General features: G+C 39.2%; 1 protein-coding gene across 1 annotated transcript in view; it reads left to right on the top strand.

The window, feature by feature from the left end:
* LOC134734872 (uncharacterized) overlaps window positions 1–19,535 on the top strand; it is a 60,678-nt gene that overhangs the window by 8,916 nt on the left and 32,227 nt on the right. Inside the window, exons 3-4 of the mRNA XM_063628230.1 lie at window positions 1,839–1,971; window positions 3,541–3,674. Of these exons, the coding sequence (XP_063484300.1) occupies window positions 1,839–1,971; window positions 3,541–3,674 (267 nt within the window). The remainder of the gene's footprint in view (window positions 1–1,838; window positions 1,972–3,540; window positions 3,675–19,535) is intronic.

Genomic DNA, 19,535 nt, shown 5'->3' with positions numbered 1-19,535 from the left:
ATGTACATTTCAGTAATTTTTTTAAGCTCAAGTAAACCAGTTGAAACTACTCCAAACTTTCCCATAAAATAAAGCACACATTTGTTACCAGATAGTATACATCATAATTGCTTCTGCTTTTATTTTCCATGGGAGAAGAAGAATCTATCTTTTTTTGTGCCACATCCATAGGATGCAAAATGAGAACCTGGCACATTGCTTATATAGTGTGAGGAAAGGGAGTGGGGAACATAAAAGAAGCATTTCTCATGAACTGGGGACAAGCAGAGGGATGAGGATAGGGGAAACTGCTCCAGATGGCACAAAATGGGAGGAAAGCTGAGGCTTAGAGAGCTCTGCTTAAATTTCCTCACCAATAAGTGCTATAGCCAGAATCAGCTATAGTTTCACTCTTTCTTTCTTCCCCCTTAAGATTGTGACACTAAAATAAAATCATTGCATATGAGGTGCTTAGCAATGGATCTGACACATTGCAGGTGTGATAACTGCCCCAGGGGGTTGGTAGAGGAAAGAGCCAAGGAAAAGACCCCGGTTCCTGGATGGGGCCTGTGATGGTTAATACAGAGTGTCAACTTGATTGGATTGAAGGATGCAAAGTATTGATCCTGGGTGTGTCTGTGAGAGTATTGCCAAAGGAGATTAGCATTTGAGTCAGTGGGCTGGGAAAGGGAGACCCACCCTTAATATAGGTGGGCACAATCTATTCAGCTGCCAGCACTGCCAGAATAAAAGCAGGCAGAAGAATGTGAAAAGACTAGACCTTCTTAGCCTCCCAGACTACATCTTTCCTCCATGCTGGGTGCTTCCTGCCCTCAAACATCAGACACCAAGTTCTTCAGCTTTGGGACTTGGACTGGCTTAATTGCTCCTCAGCTTGCAGATGGCCTATTGTGGGATCTTTTGATCCTGTGAGTTAATACACCTTAATAAACTCATATATATCTTCCATTAGTTCTGTCCCTCTAGAGTACCCTAATACATATTTTGGTACCAGGAGTGGTTCTAGAGGAACAGAATATTAAGGATAGGGTCCTTTCATTGGTTTGGGGGTTTCTGGAATTGGTTGCTTACTATAATTAGACTCCAAAATGCTAAGGACTCTATTTTCAACAGTATGAAGAACACTGATAGCTCTTGGCATGAACTGTTTGGAGAGTTATGCAAAATAAATGCATTTGACACTCCTGATTCATGCTTCTGAGAGGCAAGGAGTTTAGTGACTCTATACACGATACCTTTGACTATATGTGGAGAACCAAGGAACAAAATTAAGTTGGATAGTTGCTCCTAAGTTCACTGGACAAAGTGACGAAAGAAAATGATGAACTCAGGGATTCTGACTCCCAGCTTAAAAAGCAGATACTGAGCCTCAAATCTGCTAAGATTGCCCTGTGTGAGAGTCTTATCTCCTGTAGAGAAAGAGCTGAAATTGTAGAAAAACAGACACAAGCTCTTATCATACGAGTGGCTGGCCTGAAATGAAAGGTGCGTGCACAGCCTCACCAGTTGTCTACTGTTAAAATGAAGGCACTGTTTGGAAAAGAATGGGACCCTGCAACTTGGAATGGGGATGTGTGGGAGTTCCCTGATGAAGCTGGGGACACTGAGCTTTTAAACTGTGATGAACCTTTTTTTGCCAGAAGAAACAGCTTCCCATCCCCATTAGTGGCAACATTTCCTCCCAAATCCATGCTGCCATCAGTCTTTCCACCTTTGTCTGAGGAGATAAACCCTGAACTTCCTGAGGCAACAGTGATGGTCTCCCCTGAGGCAGTTTCCAGGCAAGATAATGTTGATTCTCTTCAGAAGCCACCCCCAACACCCCTGTTTGCTTCTAGACCTATAACTACATTAAAGTCCTGGCAGGCCCCTAGAGGTGAGGTTCAGAGTGTGACCCATGAGGAGTTGCGCTACATTCGAAAAGAACTGCTTGAGTTCTCTAATTTATATAAGCGGAAATCTGAAGAACAGGTATGGGAATGGATATTAAGGGTATGGAATAATGCTGGAAGGAATATAGAGTTGGGTCAGGTTGAATTATTGATTTGGGCCCACTAAGTAGGGATTCTGCATTTATGTTGTAGCTCAGGGAGTTAAAAAAGGTTCTAATAGTTTATTTGCTTGGTTTTCTGAAATACGGATTAAAATATGGCCCACTGTGAGGGAGCTGGAAATGTCTGATCTCCCTTGATTTAATGTAGAGGAAGGGATCCAAAGGCTTAGGGAGATTGGGATGCTGAAGTAGATTAGTCACTTTAGACCTACTCATCCCAGCTGGGAGGATCCAGAAGATATACCCTTGACCAGTGCTTTGCAAAATAGATTTTTGAGGGCAGTACCTGCATCTTTGAAGAGTCCTGTAATTGCTCTTCTCTGTATGCCAGATCTAACAGTGGGAACCACAGTCACTAAACTACAAAATTTAAATACAATAGGAATAATTGGACCCTGAGGTGGCAGGGGCCAAGTGGTGGCAATCAAGCATCAAAGACAAAGGGGTGGGAGGCATAGCTACTGTAATGGAGACCAGAGGAAAAACAGCAATAAGAATAGTCTGACTTGCAGAGCTCTGGCATTGGCTAATTCATTATGGTGTTCCTAGAAGTAAAATTGATAGGAAGCCTACTGCATTCCTACCTAATTTATATAAGCAGAAAACTTCAAGGTCAAGTGGACAAAAGACTAATTTGAATTATAAAAACAGAGAATCACAGCACCCTCAATCAATTTTCAGACTTGAGCTACTTTACAGACACAGAACCCCTGGAATAAAGGGGAGGTTGGGTCCCCTTGAGGAAGAGCTCCACTACACTACCGACAATTTATGCTGTTAATCTTTCTCCCATCCTTCCCCAAGAAGACCTCTGGCCTTTTACCAGGGTAACTGTGCATTGGGTAAAGGGAAATAATCAGACATTTGGTGGACTACTGGACATTTGCTCTTAGCTGATGTTGATTCTAGGGAACCCAAAACATCACTGTGGTCCTCCAGTTAAAGTAGGGGCTTGTGGAGGTGAGGTAATTAATAGAGTTTTAGCTCAGGTCTGACTTACAGTGGGTCCCTGAACTCATCCTGTGGTCATTTCCCCAGTGCCAGAATGCATAATTGGCATAGACATACTTAGCAGCAGGCAGAACCCCCACATTGGCTCCTGGATAGGTAGGGTGAGGCCTATTATGGTGGGAAAAGCCAAATGGAAACCATTAGAGCTAGCTCTACCTAGAAAAATAGTAAATCAAAAACAATATTACGTCCCTGCAGGGATTGTGGAGATTAGTGCCACCATCAAGGACTTGAAAGACGCAGAGGTAGTGATTCCCACCACAACCCTGTTCAACTCTCCTATTTGGCCTGTGCAGAAGACAGATGGATATTGAAGAATGACAGTGGATTATTGTAAGCTTAACTAAGTGGTGACTCCAATTGCAGCTACTGTACCACCTGTGGTTTCAGTGCTTGAGCAAATTAACATATCTCCTGGTACCTGGTATGCAGCTATTGACTTGGCAAATGCCTTTTTCTCTATTCCTGTCCATAAGGGCCACCAGACACAGTTTGCCTTCAGCTGGCAAGGCCAGCAATATGCCTTTGCTGTCCTACTTCAGGGGTATATCAACTCTCCAGCTTTGTGTCACAAACTTATTCGGAGAGATCTTGATTGCCTTTCACTTCTGTAAGATATCACATTGGTCCATTACATTCATGACATTATGCTGGTTGGATCCAGTGAGCAAAAAGTAGCAAATACACTGAACTTATTGGTGAGACATTTGCATGCCAGAGGATGGAAAATAAATTCAACTAAACTTCAGGAACTCTCTACCTCAGTAAAATTTCTAGGGGTCCAGTTGTGTGGGGCCTGTCGAGATATTTCTTCTAAGGTGAAGGATAAGTTGCTGCATTCGGCCCCTCCTGCAACCAAGAAAGAGGCACAATGCCTAGTGGGCCTATTTGGATTTTGAAGGCAACACATTCCTCATTTGAGTGTGTTATTCTGGCTCATTTATTGAGTGACCTGAAAGGCTGCCAGTTTTGAGTGGGATCCAGAACAGTAGAAGGCTCTGCAACAGGTCCAGGTTGCTGTGCAAGCTACTCTGCCCCTTGGACCATATGACCCAGCAGATCCAATGGTGCTTGATGTGTCCATGGCAGATAGGGATGCTGTTTGGAGTCTCTGGCAGGATCCCCAAAGGTGAATCACAGCAGAGGCCTCTAGGATTTTGAAGTAAGGCTTTGCCATCTTCGGCAGATGACTACTCTCCTTTTGAGAGACAGCTCTTGGTCTGTTGCTGGGCTTTGATGGAAACTAAACATTTGACTATGGGTCACCAAGTCATCATGCTACTTGAACCACCTATCTTGAATTGGGTGCTTTCTGACACATGTGGCCATAAAGTGGGTCGTGCACAGCAGCATTCCATCATCAAATGGAAGTGGTATATACGTGATTGGGCTGAAGGAGCTCCTGAAGGCACAAGTAAGTTACATGAGGAAGTGGCTCAAATGCCCATGGTCACTCCTGCCACCCTGTCTTCTCTCCTCCAGCCTGCACTAATGGCCTCAAGGGGAGTTCCCTATGATCAATTGACAGAGAAAGAGAAGACTAGGGCCTGATTCACAGATGGTTCTGCACAATATGCAGGCACCACCCAAAAGTGGACAGCTGCAGCACTACAGCCCCCGCTTTCTAGGACATCCCTGAAAGACAATGGTGAAGGGAAATCTTTCCAGTGGGCAAAACTTCAAGCAGTGCACTCTGCATGGAAGGAGAAATGGCCAGATGTGCATGGGCTGTAGCCAATGGTTTGGCCGGATGGTTAGAGACTTGGAAGAAGCATGATTGGAAAATTGGTGACAAAGAAATGTGGGGAAAGGGTATATGGATGGACCTCTCTGGGTGGTCAAAACCTTGAAGATATTTGTATTCCATGTGAGTGCTCACCAAAGGGTGACCTAAGCAGAGGAGGATTGTAATAATCAAGTGGATAGAATGACTTGTTCTATGGACACCACTCAGGGAAAGCCCCAGCCACCTCTGTCATCACTCCATGGGCCCATGAACAAAGTGATAATGGTGGCAGGGATGGAGGTCATACATGGGCTCAGCAACATGGACTTCCATTCACCAAGGCTTACCTGGCTACAGGTACCCAATTTACCAACATCAGAGACCAACATGGAGCCCTCGATATGGCACCATTCCTCAGGATGATCAGCTAGCTACCTGGTGGCAGGTTGATTATATTGGACATCTTCCATCATGGAAAGGGTAAAGGTTTGTTTTCACTGGAATAGGCACTTACTCTGGATATGTGTTTGCCTATCCTGCATGCAATGCTTCTCCCAAGACTGCCATCCATGGACTCATAGAACGCCTTATCCATCATCACGGTATTCCACACAGTATTGCCTCTGTGGCACTTACTTTACAGCTAAAGAAGTGAAGCAGTGGGCTCATGCTCATGGAATTCACTGGTCCTGCCATGTTCCTTATCATCCTGAAGCAGCTGGATTAATAGAATGGTGGAATGGCTTTTTGAAGTCACAATTACAACGCCAACTGTGGGACAATATTTTGCAGGGATGGAGCAAAGTTCTCCAGAAGGTTGTGTATGCTCTGAGTCAGCATCCAATATATGGTATTGTTTCTCCCATAGCCAGGATTCACGGGTCCAGGAATGAAGGGGTGGAAGTGGAAGTGGCACCATTCACCATCACCCCTAGTGACCCACTAGCAAAATTTTTGCTTCCCATTCCCATGACAGTACTTTCTGCTGGCCAAGAAGGAGGAATGCTGTCACCAGGAGACAGAACAATGATTCCATTAAACTGGAAGATTGCCACCTGGACACTTTGGGCTCCTCTTACCTTTAAGTCAACAGGCTAAGAAGGGAGTTATAGTGTTGGCCAGGGTGATTGACCAGACTATCAAGATGAAATCAGTCTACTACTTCACAATGGAGGTAAGAAAGAGTATGCATGGAATACAGGAGATCCCTTGGGGTGTCTCTTAGTATTACCATGCCCTGTGATTAAGGTCAATGGGAAACTACAACACCCCAATCCAGGCAGGACTACAAATGAACTTACAGATAAAACTTCCGTCTTCCTAGGACAGAGCACCTGGAGGAAGGGGTGGCTGTGGGCACAGCTTCAGCAGACTTTAATGCTCCTGCCTGCCAGCTCTGAAGAGAGCAGTGGATCTCCCAGCAGAGCATTTGAGCTCTGCTAAGGGACACACTGCCTCCTCAAGTTGGTCCCTGACCCCCATGCCTCCTGATGGGAAGACACCTCCCAGCAGGGGTCAACAGACACCTCATACAGGAGAGCTCCAGCTGGCATCTTGTGGGTGCCCCTCTGGGGTGAAGTTTCCAGAGGAAGGAACAGGCAGCAAGCTTTGCTGTTCTGCACCTCCGCTGGTGATACCCAGGAAAATAGCATCTGGAGTGGACCTCCAGCAAACTCCAGCAGACCTGCAGCAGAGGGTCCTGAGTGTTGGAAGGAAAACTAACAAACAGAAAGGAATAGCATCAACATCAACAAAAAGGACGTCCACATAGAAACCACTTCCGAAGGTCACCAACATCAAAGCCCAAGGCAGATAAATCTATGAAGATGAGGAAAAACCAGCACAAAAAGGCTGAAAATTCCAAAACCCAAACACCTCTTCTTCAAAGGATCACAACTCCTCACCAGCAAGGGAACAAAACTGGACCCAGAATGAGTTTGACAAATTGACAGAAGTAGGCTTCAGAACAGGAGTAATGACAAACTCCTCCAAGCTAAAGGAGCACATGCTAACCGAAAGCAAGGAAGCTAAGAACCCTGAAAAAAGGTTGGAGGAATTGCTAACTAGAGTAACTAGTTTATAGAAGAACATAAATGACCTGATGGAGCTGAAAAACACAGCACGAGAACTTAGTGAAGCATACACAAGTATCAGTAGCTGAATTGATGAAGCAGAAGAAAGGATATCAGAGATTGAAGATCAACTTAATGAAATAAAGCTTGAAGACAAGCTTAGAGAAAAAAGAATGAAAAGGAATGAACAAAGCCTTCACATGATATGGAACTACGTGAAAAGACCAAACCTATGTTTGATTGATATACCTGAAAGTGATGGAGAGAATGGAACCACGTTGTAAAACACTCTTCAGTATATTATCCAGGAGAATTTTGCCAACCTAGAAAGACAGGCCAACATTCAAATTCAGGAAATACAGAGAACAACACAAAGATACTCCTTGAGAAGAGCAACCCCAAGACACAATAGTCAGATTCACCAAGGTTAAAATGAAGGAAAAAATGTTAAGGGCAGCCAGAGAGAAAGGTTGAGTTACCCCCAAAGGGAAGCCATCAGACTAACAGTGGATCTCTCTGCAGAAAGACTACAAGCCAGAAGAGACTGGGGGCCAATATTCAACATTCTTAAGGAAAAGAATTTTCAACACAGAATTTCATATCCAGCCAAACAAACTTCATAAGCAAAGGAGAAAGAAAATCCTTTACAGACAAGCAAATGCTGAGAGGTTTTTGTCACCACCAGGCCTGCCTTACAAGAGCTCCTGAAGGAAGCACTAAATATGGGAAGGAAAAATAAGCACCAGCCACTGCAAAAACATACCAAATGGTAAAGGCCATCGACTCTATGAAGAAACTAATTGGATAAAGAGTCAAGACCCATCAGTGTGGTGTATTCAGGAGACCCATCTCACGTGCAAAGATACACATAGGCTCAAAATAAAGGAATGGAGGAATGTTTACCAAGCAAAAGGAAGGCAATGAAAAGCAGGGGTTGCAATCCTAGTCTCTGATAAAACAGACTTTAAACCAACAAAGATCAAAAAAGACAAAGAAGGCCATTACATAATGGTAAATGGATCAATTCAACAAGAAGCACTAACTCTGCTAAATATATATGCACCCAATACAGGAGCACCCAGATTCATAAGCCAAGTTCTTAGAGACCTATAAAGAGACTTAGACTCCCACACAATAATAGTGGGAGACTTTAACACTCCACTGTCAATATTAGACAGATCAACGAGACAGAAAATTAACAAGGATATTCAGGACTTGAACTCAGCTCTGGAACAGGCAGACCTAATAGACATCTACAGAACTCTCTACCTCAAGTCAACAGAATATACATTATTCTCAGCAACCAATAGCACTTATTCTAAAATCGACCACATAATTGGAAGTAAAATGCTCCTCAGCAAATGCAAAAGAATGGAAATCATAACAGTCTCTCAGACCACAATGCAATCAAATTAGAACTCAAGATTAAGAAACTCACTCAAAACCACTCAACTACATGGAAGATGAACAATGTGCTCCTGAATGACTACTGGGAAAATAATGAAATTAAGGCAAAAAAAATAAGTTCTTCAAAACCAATGAGAACAAAGACACAATGTACCAAAATCTCTGGGACACATTCAAAGCAGTGTGTAGAGGGAAATTTATAGCACTAAATGCCCACAGGAGAAAGTAGGAAAGATCTAAAATCGACACCCTAACATCACAATTAAAAGAACTAGAGAAGCAAGAGCAAACAAATTCAAAAGCTAGCAGAAGGCAAGAAAGACACTGTCTCAGTTATAATTTTGCAATGGTGGTTTCATAACTTTAAATCATGACAATTACAGTTTTTATAAATAATCTAGGTAAACATTTAAAATAAAATAATTAGGTAAATGTAATGGGATAAATACTTGTAAACAAACTTGTCATAATTTATAATCTAAGGTTATATTAAATTAAATAATAGGTATTCATAGTTTTGCAACCCCTATGCCAAATTTTGACACCTTATAGTACTTGGCAGGGATAAGTATGAAATTGCTTGATTACTAAATGCAAAACAAAAATGTATGCTGGCAATTCTTAAGACATTTCTAATATTACTTTGTCAATAATTTAAATGTTAGTTTACTGATTAAATATTTTACTTAAGTTGCATAAACTGGAAAATGCATTTGACTACTCTTTTTTCCTGATAAAGTATTTGATTTAAGTGCTTTTGTTTTCCTTTAAGCCAATTAATTAGATCTCCTTTATATATTTTTAGTAGTGAAACAATGTGTACACAACACAAATAAATAGATGTATTAGGCATGCTGATGGAAGTACATTTTATAGATTTATAAAGACCCCCTTTTTTTCTTAGACTTTCAGATTCTTGATAACCTATTTTACAACCCTAGGCAGTTGTCAGCTAAATAGCTTAAATTTGCATATTAAAGGAAACAACTCAGGTGAAAATCAAATAGCAAAATTTACATCATAAGATACAGAAAGAAAAAGTATGGTGGTGCTAGAGAGAGACACTTTTATTTTTCTTTGAGCCAAATCATACATAAAATTATAGAAACTTATCAAAGAACTGTATAAGTAGACAAACTACATTCTTTCTTAAAAACCTGAGTAGCCTCTGTTGCAATAACTATTTCAGTTAAAAAATCAGATGAAAAGAGAATTCAGTCAATTGAGAAAAAGATGTTTTGCTCAAAATAAAAAAGACAAGGTCTTAGGAAAGAAAAACAAAAACAAAAACATGAAGACCTTTTAAATACAAACATGAACACATACATACATACACACACATCTTGGATGTTGGCATTTTAATTAAGGTGACTTTTAGCCATTGAGCTCCTTTAAAAGAAATCTTTTAAAATCTCATTACCATATTTCAGCTATAACAAAATGCTGCTATTTCAGCAGTACAGCCATTGCTCTTTCAATTTGTTCTGGCTGGCAAAAAGGTGGCCTTGTTATGTAACTAAAGCCCCTTTCGTAATCAAAGTCAAAAATCTTTTCTCTTTTTTTTTTTTTTCCTTTTGCTGGCCATTTTCCTCCCCACACATAATTACCTTTTGTGTGTATGTGTGGATCGGGGAGTAATTAACCATTTCAGAGACCTTGTTTCTCATAATTTAGAATTTGCCTTTGCATTTGACCAAGTCAGGATGTGTGTCAGACCCCAAATGTGCTGCTTGTAGACCTAGCTTTTCAGGACTGTTACCCCCTGAAACGGTTCAGTCTACCCACGTTGTGGCTACCTGGTACAGTGTGTCAGGGGCTCAAGGTGCAGGAGGAGTCAGCTCCTTATATGCACCTGCCAGCTGAGATAAGACCCTAAATATTTTCTTCTGAGGGGAAAACCTATTTAGACCCACTGCACAGCTTTCGGAGCATTCCCCCCAGACACACTCGCGTGATTCTCAGTTGCCTTGAGAATTCCTTGAAAGGCTGAGGGGAGCAAGATGCTCTTATTTCTTCAGAGTGGAAGGTTCCACACTCATGAGCTAGAGGGTTTGGAACTGGTCAAATCTGATAAGGGAAAGGACCAAAACGCACACACACACAAGCCCCAACAAGACAGAAACAAACAATAAAACATTTAAGCAAAACTAACTGATTACACAAATTGTTTGATTGCTAAGTGCTTTAACTGTAAGCATAAATTAACACCAGCTGGTTGTTAATGCTAACTTTAGTCATTTAAAAGGAATTTACAAGACAGAATCAAAAAACAATTTCTTACCAGGTGATGGGTCTCAGGCTGTAGACTGCTCTCTACCATTCTAGAAGCGGGAAACAAACAAAAAAAAAATTTAAAAACCCCTTCATCTTCCCTATTAGAAGTGAGCTCAAACTCCATAAAAAGGTTACCTGACTTCCATGGTAATGGAAGCAGGAAAAACTCGCCTTCCTTGTGTTGAAAGCACTTGTCTTGAAAGTAAAACTCAAAAAAAAAAAAAAAAAAAAAAAAAAAAAAGAATTGTACAGCAAAATCAACTTTAGATCTCGACCAAATTTTGGGAGTTCAGGGATTCTCTGGAGGGGGTGCTCTCAGACCTCAGCAAATTGTCCTATTTTTTTAAGCCATAAATAAATCTCCTATCAGTTACTACCAAGCACCGATAGGAGATTTGTCAAAGGTCAGGGGCATCTCCACTCAGAATCCCTCTGTGGTTACCAAAAGGTGAACCCCAAAAGTTTTAGACAGGTCTCAGTTAATTTATAAAGTTTCTTTTGCCAAGGTTAAGGATGCATGCCCATGACACAGCCTCAGAAAGTCCTGAGGACATGTGCCCAATGTGGTCAGGGCACAGCTTGGTTTTATACATTTCAGGGAGACATGAGATATAAATCAATATATGTAAGAAGTACACTGATTTCATCCAGAAATACAGGGACAACTCAAAGCAAACCCCCTCCCCCCGAGGGCTTCCAGGTCACAGGCAGCTGAGGGACAAATGGTTGCATTCTTCTGAGTTTCTGATAAGCCTTTCTAAAGGAGGCAATCAGGATATGTATCTATCTTGGTGAACAGAGGGATGACTCAATAGAATGGGAGGCAGGTTTGCCCTGAGCAGTTTTCAGCTTAAATTGCCCTTTTAGCTTAGTGATGTTGGGAACCCAAGATATTTTCCTTTCACAGTACAATCTAGATGTTTATAAATTAACATGTCAATTGAATCCCCAGTACAGCCTCATAGAAAATAACAGGAAAACATAATAAAAGAAGACCAAGAAATGAAAATGATAGCATGGAAAATAATTGTTGAACACAAAGAAAGTAGCAAGGGAGGAATTTAAAAAATACATAAGATATACAGACAAGAAAATGGTGAATGTAAATCTGATCAATAGTTACAAAAGGTAAGTGAATTAAACATTTCAATAAAGGCAGATAGATTGTTAGAATAAATAAAATAGAGATCCATTTATATGATACCTACTGAGATACAAATAGATGGAAATAAGAGGATAGAAAAAATATGCCATTAAGCAGTATCCAAGATAGCTGGAGTGGCTTTACTACTATTATGCAAAAAAGACTGTGATAAAAATGGTTACTAGAGACAAAGAAGTATATCGTATAATGACAATAGGGTCAATCCATCAAGAAGACATAATAATTATAGACATATATGCACCTAACAACAGAGCACTGCAGTATGAGGCAAAAACTGACAGAATTGAAAGTACAAATAAACAATTCAACATAACAGTTGGAGATTTCAGTGTTCCAATTTCAATAATAAACAGAAAATCTAGACAGATGTTCATTAAGGAAACAGAAGACAATTGAACACTATAAACTAATTAGACCTAAACACATCTATTGAACTTCTTCTAACTATTGAGCAGATTATACATTCTTCTCAAATGTACATGAAATATACTTTGGAAAAGACAATATATTCAGTCATAAAACAAGCTTCAATTAATTTAAAAAGCATAAAATTATACAAAGTATGTTTTCCAAAGCCAATAGAATGAAATTGGAAATCAACAGCAGCAGGAAATTCAGAAAAATCACAAATCTGGGAAATATAAAAATGCACTCTTCAGCAAACAAAGAGTCAAATAATAAATTACAATGGAATCAGAAAATACTTTAAAGTGAAAAATCCTAAAAACACAACATACCAAAAGTTATGAGATGTGTTGAAAGCATTACCTAGAAGAAAATTTATAGCCAAAATGTGTATATTAAAAGGAAAGATCTCAAATCAGTAATCTAACCTTGATCCTAGATAAACTAGAAAAAGAACAACAAATAAAACACGAAGTAAATTGATGGAAGAAAATAAGAAAAATCAAATATTCAGTTGTATGGTTATACCATGTTTTCTTTATCTGTATATTAGTTGATGAACAATTTCAATTATTTTTCTCTTCTTGGCTATTATAAATAATGCCATGTTTTGTGTAAACACATTTACAATTTTTTTAGATGCTTTACCTAGGAGTGGAAATTCTGGGTCATATGGCAGCTCTATTACTATCATTTTGAGAAACATTCAAACTGTTTTCCAATGTGGCTGAACCATTTTACATTTCCTCCAGCAATAAATGATGGTTTTATTTTATACCCTTGTTGTTACCCCATGTATTTTACTATAATAATCCTAGTGGGAATGAAGTAGTAGCTCATTTTGGATTTGATTTGTATTTCTCCAATGACTAATGATCTGGTGTATCTTTCTATTACTTTGCTGGCCATTTTTGTAAGTCCTTTGATGTCTACTCAACTCCTTTGTCATTAAACACATTGAATTATTTGTCTTTCTACTGGAGGTATAAGTGTTCTTGATGGTTTCTAGATACTAGATTCTTACCAGGTATATGGTAAAATGGACAAATATTCATCCCATTCTCTGGCTCATCATTTGCTTTCTTGATAGCATTCTTTTATGCACAAAAGTTTTTAATTTTGTTGAAGTTTAACTTATCTGTTTTTTCTTTGGGTGTTTGAGGTGTCATATTTCAGAGACCATTGGCTAAGAAATGAATACATTCACCTACCTTAAAGAGATAGTTCTCAGTTTTAGCTTGAATAACTCAGTGTTTAATGCATTTTGAGTTAATTTTTATTTATGGTTCTGGGATAAAGGCTCAGCTTCATTCTTTCACATGTATGGATCCAGTTTTCCCAGCACCATTCATTGAAAACACTATTCAACACTATTTTTCCCCATTTAATTGTCTGGGCATCCTTGTTGAAAACAAATTTATAGTGGATGTGTGGGTTCATTACCAAACTTTCAATTATATTCCAGTGATTTTTCATCATGTCAGTACTACACTGTCTTGATTCAGCGTTGTAGTAAGATTTGAAACTGTGAAGTGTGAGTCTTCCATTTTTATTCCTCTTTTTCAAAATTTTTGGCTATTCATATGGCATTTCTGTAGTAATTTCTGGACTACTTTGTCAATTCCTACAAAAAAATTCACCTGGACTTTGATAGGGATTGCATTGAGTTGGTAGATGAATTGGGGAACTATTATCATCTTAACAATATTAAATCTCCTCGTTCATGAGCATGTCATGATTTTTCATTTATCTCAGTCCTCTTTTATTTCAACAATATTTTGCATTTATCAGTGCACTTGTCTTGGACTTCTCTTGTTAATTTATTCCTAAGCACTTTTTCTTTTTGATCTTATTGTAATGGTATTGTTTTTTAAATCATCTTTTGATTGCTCATTGCTAGTACAGAATACTATAACTAATTTTTGTGTATTTGTCTTGAATTTTACAACCATACTGAATTTTTTAGTAGCTCAAGTTTCTTGTGAATTTCTTTGAATTTTCTATGTATAAGACCATGTCATTTTAAATATAGTTTTAAATGTTCTTTTTTAATCTAAGCACCTTCTAATTGTTTTCTTTTTTATTATTATTATACTTTAAGTTTTAGGGTACATGTGCACAACGTGCAGGTTTGCTACATAGGTATACATGTGCCATGCTGGTTTGTCGCACCCATCAACTCATCATTTACATTAGGTATTTCCCCTAATGCTATCCCTTGCCTAGCCCCCAACCCCCAACAAGCCCCGGTGTCTGATGTTCCCCTCTCTGTATCCATGTGTTCTCCTGATTCAACTCCCACTTGTAACTGAGAATATGTGGAGTTTGGCTTTCTGTCCTTGTGATAGTTTGCTGAGTATGATGGTTTCCAGCTGCATCCATGTCCCTGCAAAGGACATGAAGTCATCCTTTTTATGGCTGCAGAGTATTCCATGGTGTATATGTGCCACGTTTTCCTTATCCAGTCTATTACTGATGGACATTTGAGTTGGTTCCAAGCATTTGTTATTGTGAATAGTGCCACAATAAACATACCTGTGCATGTGTCTTTATACTAGCATGATTTATAATCCTTTGGGTATATACCAGTAATGGGATCACTGGGTTAAATGGTATTTCTAGGTCTAGATCCTTGAGGAATCACCACACTGTCTTCCACAATGGTTGAACTAATTTACACTCCCACCAACAGTGTAAAAGCATTCCCATTTCTCCACATCCTCTCCAGCATCTGTTTTTTCCAGACTTTATAATGATCACCATTCTACCTGGTATGAGATGGTATCTCATTGTGGTTTTAATTTGCATTTCTCTGATGACCAGTGATGATGAGCATTTTTTCATTTGTCTGTGTGCTGCATAATGTCTTCTATTGAGAAGTGTCTGTTCATATCCTTTGCCCACTTTTTGATGTGATTGTTCGTTTTTTTCTTGTGAATTTTTTCAAGTTCCTTGTAGATTCTGAATATTAGGCCTTTGTCAGATGCATAGATTGCAAAAATTTTCTCCCATTCTGTAGGTTACATGTTCACTCTGATGATAGTTTCTTTTGCTGTGCAGAAGCTCCTTAGTTTAATTAGATCCTGTTTGTCAATTCTGGCTTTCATTGCCATTGCTTTTGGTGTTTTAGTCATAAAGTCTTTGCCCATGCCTATGTCCTGAATGGTATTGCCTAAGTTTTCTTCTAGGGTTTTTATGGTTTTAGGTCTTACATTTAAGTCTTTAATCCATCTTGAGTTAATTTTTGTAAAAGGTGTAAGGAAGGGATCCAGTTTCAGCTTTCTACATACAGCTAGCTGGCTTTCCCAGCACCATTTATTAAATAGAGAATTCTTTCCCCATTTTCCGTTTTTGTCAGCTTTGTCAAAGATCAGATGGTTATAAATGTGTGGTGTTATTTCTGAGGCCTCTGTTCTTTTACATTGGTCTATATATCTGTTTTAGTACCACTACCATGCTGTTTTGGTTACTGTAGCCTTGTAGTATAGTTTGAAGTCAGATAGTGTGATGCCTCCAGCTTTGTTCTTTTTGTTTAGCATTGTCATGGCTATGTGGGCTCTTTTTTTGGTTCCGTATGAAATTTAAAGTAGTTGTCTCCAATTCTGTGAAGAAAGTCATTGGTAGCTTGATGGGGATAGCATTGAATCTATAAATTACTTTGGGCAGTATGGCCATTTTCATGATATTGATTCTTCCTCTCCATGAGCATGGAATGTTTTTCCATTTGTTTGTGTCCTCTCTTATTTCCTTGAGCAGTGATTTTCAGTTCTCCTTGAAGAGGTCCTTCACATCCCTTGTAAGTTGGATTGCTAGGTATTTTATTCTCTTTGTAGCAATTGTGAATGGGAGTTCACTCATGATCTGGCTCTCTGTTTGTCTGTTATTGGTGTATAGCAATGCTTGTGATTTTTGCACATTGATTTTGTATCCTGAGACTCTGCTGAAGTTGTTTATCAGCTTAAGGAGATTTGGGGCTGAAATGATAGGGTTCTCTAAATATACAATCATGTCATCTGCAAACAGGGACAATTTGACTTCCTCTTTTCCTAATTGAATACACTTTATTTCTTTCTCTTGCCTGATTGCCCTGGACAGAACTTACAATACTATGTTGAATAGGAGGGGTGAAAGAGGGCATCCTTGTCTTGTGCTGATTTTCAAAGGGAATGCTTACAGTTTTTGCCCATTCAGTATGATATTGGCTGTGGGTTTGCCATAAATAGTTCTTATTGTTTTAATATATTGTTGTGGGAAGTCAGGGACCCCTGAACAGAGGGACCTGCTGAAGCCATGACGGAAGAACATAAATTGTGAAGATTTCATGGACATTTATTAGTTCCCCAAATTAATATTTTTGTAATTTCTTATGCCTGTCTTTACTGCAATCTCCGAACATAAATTGTGAAGATTTCATGGACATGTATTGCTTCCCTAATCAATACTCTTGTGATTTCATATGCCTATCTTTACTTTAATCTCTTAATCCCATCATCTTTGTAAACTGAGGATGTATGTCGCCTCAGGACCCTGTGATGATTGCACTAACTGCACAAATTGTTCGTAAAGCATGTGTGTTTAAACAATATGAAATCTAGGCACCTTGTAAAAAGAACAGGATAACAGCGATGTTCAGGGAACAAGGGAGATAGCCATTAGGTCTGACTGCCTGGGAGCCAGGCAGAACAGAGCCATATTTCTCTTCTTACAAAAGCAAATAGTAGAAATATCACTGAATTCTTTTTCTCAGCAAGGAACAGCCCTGAGAAAGAGAATGTGTTCCTAGGGGGAGGTCTCTAAAATGGCCACTCTAGGAATGTCTGTCTTATGTGATTGCAGATAAGGAATGAAATAAGCCCTGGTCTCCTGTAGTGCTCCCAGGCCTATTAGTATGAGGAAATTCCTGTCAAGTAAATTTTAGTCAGACTGGTTGTCTGCTCTCAAACCTTGTCTCCTGATAAGATGTTATCAATGACAGTGCATGCCCAGTGGGACATGAAACTTCATTAGCAATTTTAATTTCGCCCCAGTCCTGTGATCTCGCTCTGCTCCCATTTGCCTTCTGATATTCTATTGCCTTGTGAAGCATGTGATCTCTGTGACCCACACCCTATTCGTACACTCCCTCCCTCTGAAAATCACTAATAAAAACTTGCTGGTTTGTGGCTGAGGGGGCATCACAGAACCTGCCAATATGTGATGTCTCCCCCAGACATCCAGCTTTAAAATTTCTCTCTTTTGTACTCTTTCCCTTTATTTCTCAGACCGACTGACAGGGAAAATAGAAAATCTATGTTGCAATATCAGGGGCTGGTTTCCCCAATAATGTGTGTTCTATCAATACCTAGTTTATTGAGAGTTTTTGGCATAAAGTGCTGTTGAATTTTATCGAAGGCCTTTTCTGCATCTATTGAGATAATCATGGTTTTTGTCCTTGGTTCTGTTTCTGTAATGGATTACATTTATTAATTTGCATAAGTTGAACCAGCCTTTCATCCCAGGGATGAAGCTGACTTGATCATGGTGGATACGCTTTTTGATGTGCTGCTGGATTCATTATGCCACTATTTTATCGAGGATTTTCACATCGATGTTCATCAGGGATATTTGCCTAAAATTTTGGTTTTTTGTTATGTCTCTGCTAGGCTTTGATATCAGGATGATCCTGGCCTCATAAAATGAGTTAGAGAAGATTTCCTCTTTTTCTATTTATTGGACTAGTTACAGAAGAAGTGGTACCAGCTCCCCTTTGTACTGCTGGTAGAATTCAGCTATGAATCCATCTGGTCCTGGACTTTTTTTGGTTGGTAGGCTATTAATTTTTGCCTCAATTTCAGAACCTGTTACTGATCTATTCTGAGATTCAACTTCTTCTTGGTTTAGTCTTGGGAGGGTGTGTGTGTCGAGGAATTTATCCATTTCTTCTAGATTTTCTAGTTTATTTGCATAGAGGTGTTTGTAGTATTCTCTGATGGTAGTTTGTATTTCTGTGGGATTGATGGTGATATCCCCTTTATCATTTTTTATTGCATCTATTTGATTCTTCTCTCTTTTCTTCTTTATTAGTCTTGCTAGTGGTCTATCAGTTTTGTTGATCTTTTCAAAAAACCAACTCCTGGATTCATTAATTTTTTGAAGGGTTTTTTGTGTCTCTATTTCCTTCAGTTCTGCTCTGATTTTAGTTATTTCTTGCCTTCTGCTAGCTTTTGAATGTGTTTGCTCTTGCTTTTCTAGTTCTTTTAATTGTGATGTTAGGGTGTCAATTTTGGATCTTTCCTACTTTCTCTTGTGGGCATTTAGTGCTATAAATTTCCCTCTACACATTGCTTTAAATGTGTCCCAGAGATTCCGATATATTGTGTCTTTGTTCTCGTTAGTTTCAAAGAACATCTTTATTTCTGCCTTCATTTCGTTGTGTACCCAGTAGTCATTCAGGAGCAGGTTGTTCAGTTTCCATATAGTTGAGTGGTTTTGAGTGAGTTTCTTAATCCTGAATTCTAGTTTGATTGCACTGTGGTCTGAGAGACAGTTTGTTATAATTTCTGTTCTTTTACATTTGCTGAGGAGAGCTTTATTTCCAATGATGTGGTCAATTTTGGAATAGGTGTGGTGTGGTGCTGAAAAAAAATGTATATTCTGTTAATTTGGGGTGGAGAGTCCTGTAGATGTCTATTAGGTCTGCTTGGTGCAGAGCTGAGTTCAATTCCTGGATATCCTTGTTAACTTTCTGTCTCATTGATCTGTCTAATGTTGAGAGTGGGGTGTTAAAATCTCCCATTATTATTGTGTGGGAGTCTAAGTCTCTTTGTGGGTCACTCAGGACTTGCTTTATGAATCTGGGTGCTCCTGTATTGGGTGCATATATATTTAGGATAGTTAGCTCTTCTTGTTGAATTGATCCCTTTACCATTATGTAATGGTCTTCTTTGTCTCTTTTGATCTTTGTTGGTTTAAAGTCTATTTTATCAGAGACTAGGATTGCAACCCCTGCCTTTTTTTGTTTTTCATTTTCTTGGTGGGTCTTCCTCCATCCCTTTATTTTGAGCCTATATGTGTCTCTGCATGTGAAATGGGTTTCCTGAACACAGCACACTGATGGGTCTTGACTCTTTATCCAATTTGCCAGTCTGTGTCTTTCAATTGGAGCACTTAGCCCATTTACATTTAAAGTTAATATTGTTATGTGTGAATTTGATCCTGTCATTATGATGTTAGCTGGTTATTTTGCTCATTAGTTGATGCAGTTTCTTCCTAGCCTTGATGGTCTTTACAATTTGGCATGTTTTTGCAGTGGCTGGTGCCAGTTGTTCCTTTCCATGTTTAGTGCTTCCTTCAGGAGCTCTTTTAGGGCAGGCCTGGTGGTGACAAAATCTCTCAGCATTTGCTTGTCTGTAAAGTATTTTATTTCTCCTTCACTTATGAAGC

This window comes from Symphalangus syndactylus, chromosome 12 (genome assembly GCF_028878055.3).
Source record: "Symphalangus syndactylus isolate Jambi chromosome 12, NHGRI_mSymSyn1-v2.1_pri, whole genome shotgun sequence".
Taxonomy (NCBI): Eukaryota; Metazoa; Chordata; class Mammalia; order Primates; family Hylobatidae; genus Symphalangus; species Symphalangus syndactylus.
This window is presented reverse-complemented; position numbering and strand designations above follow the sequence as displayed.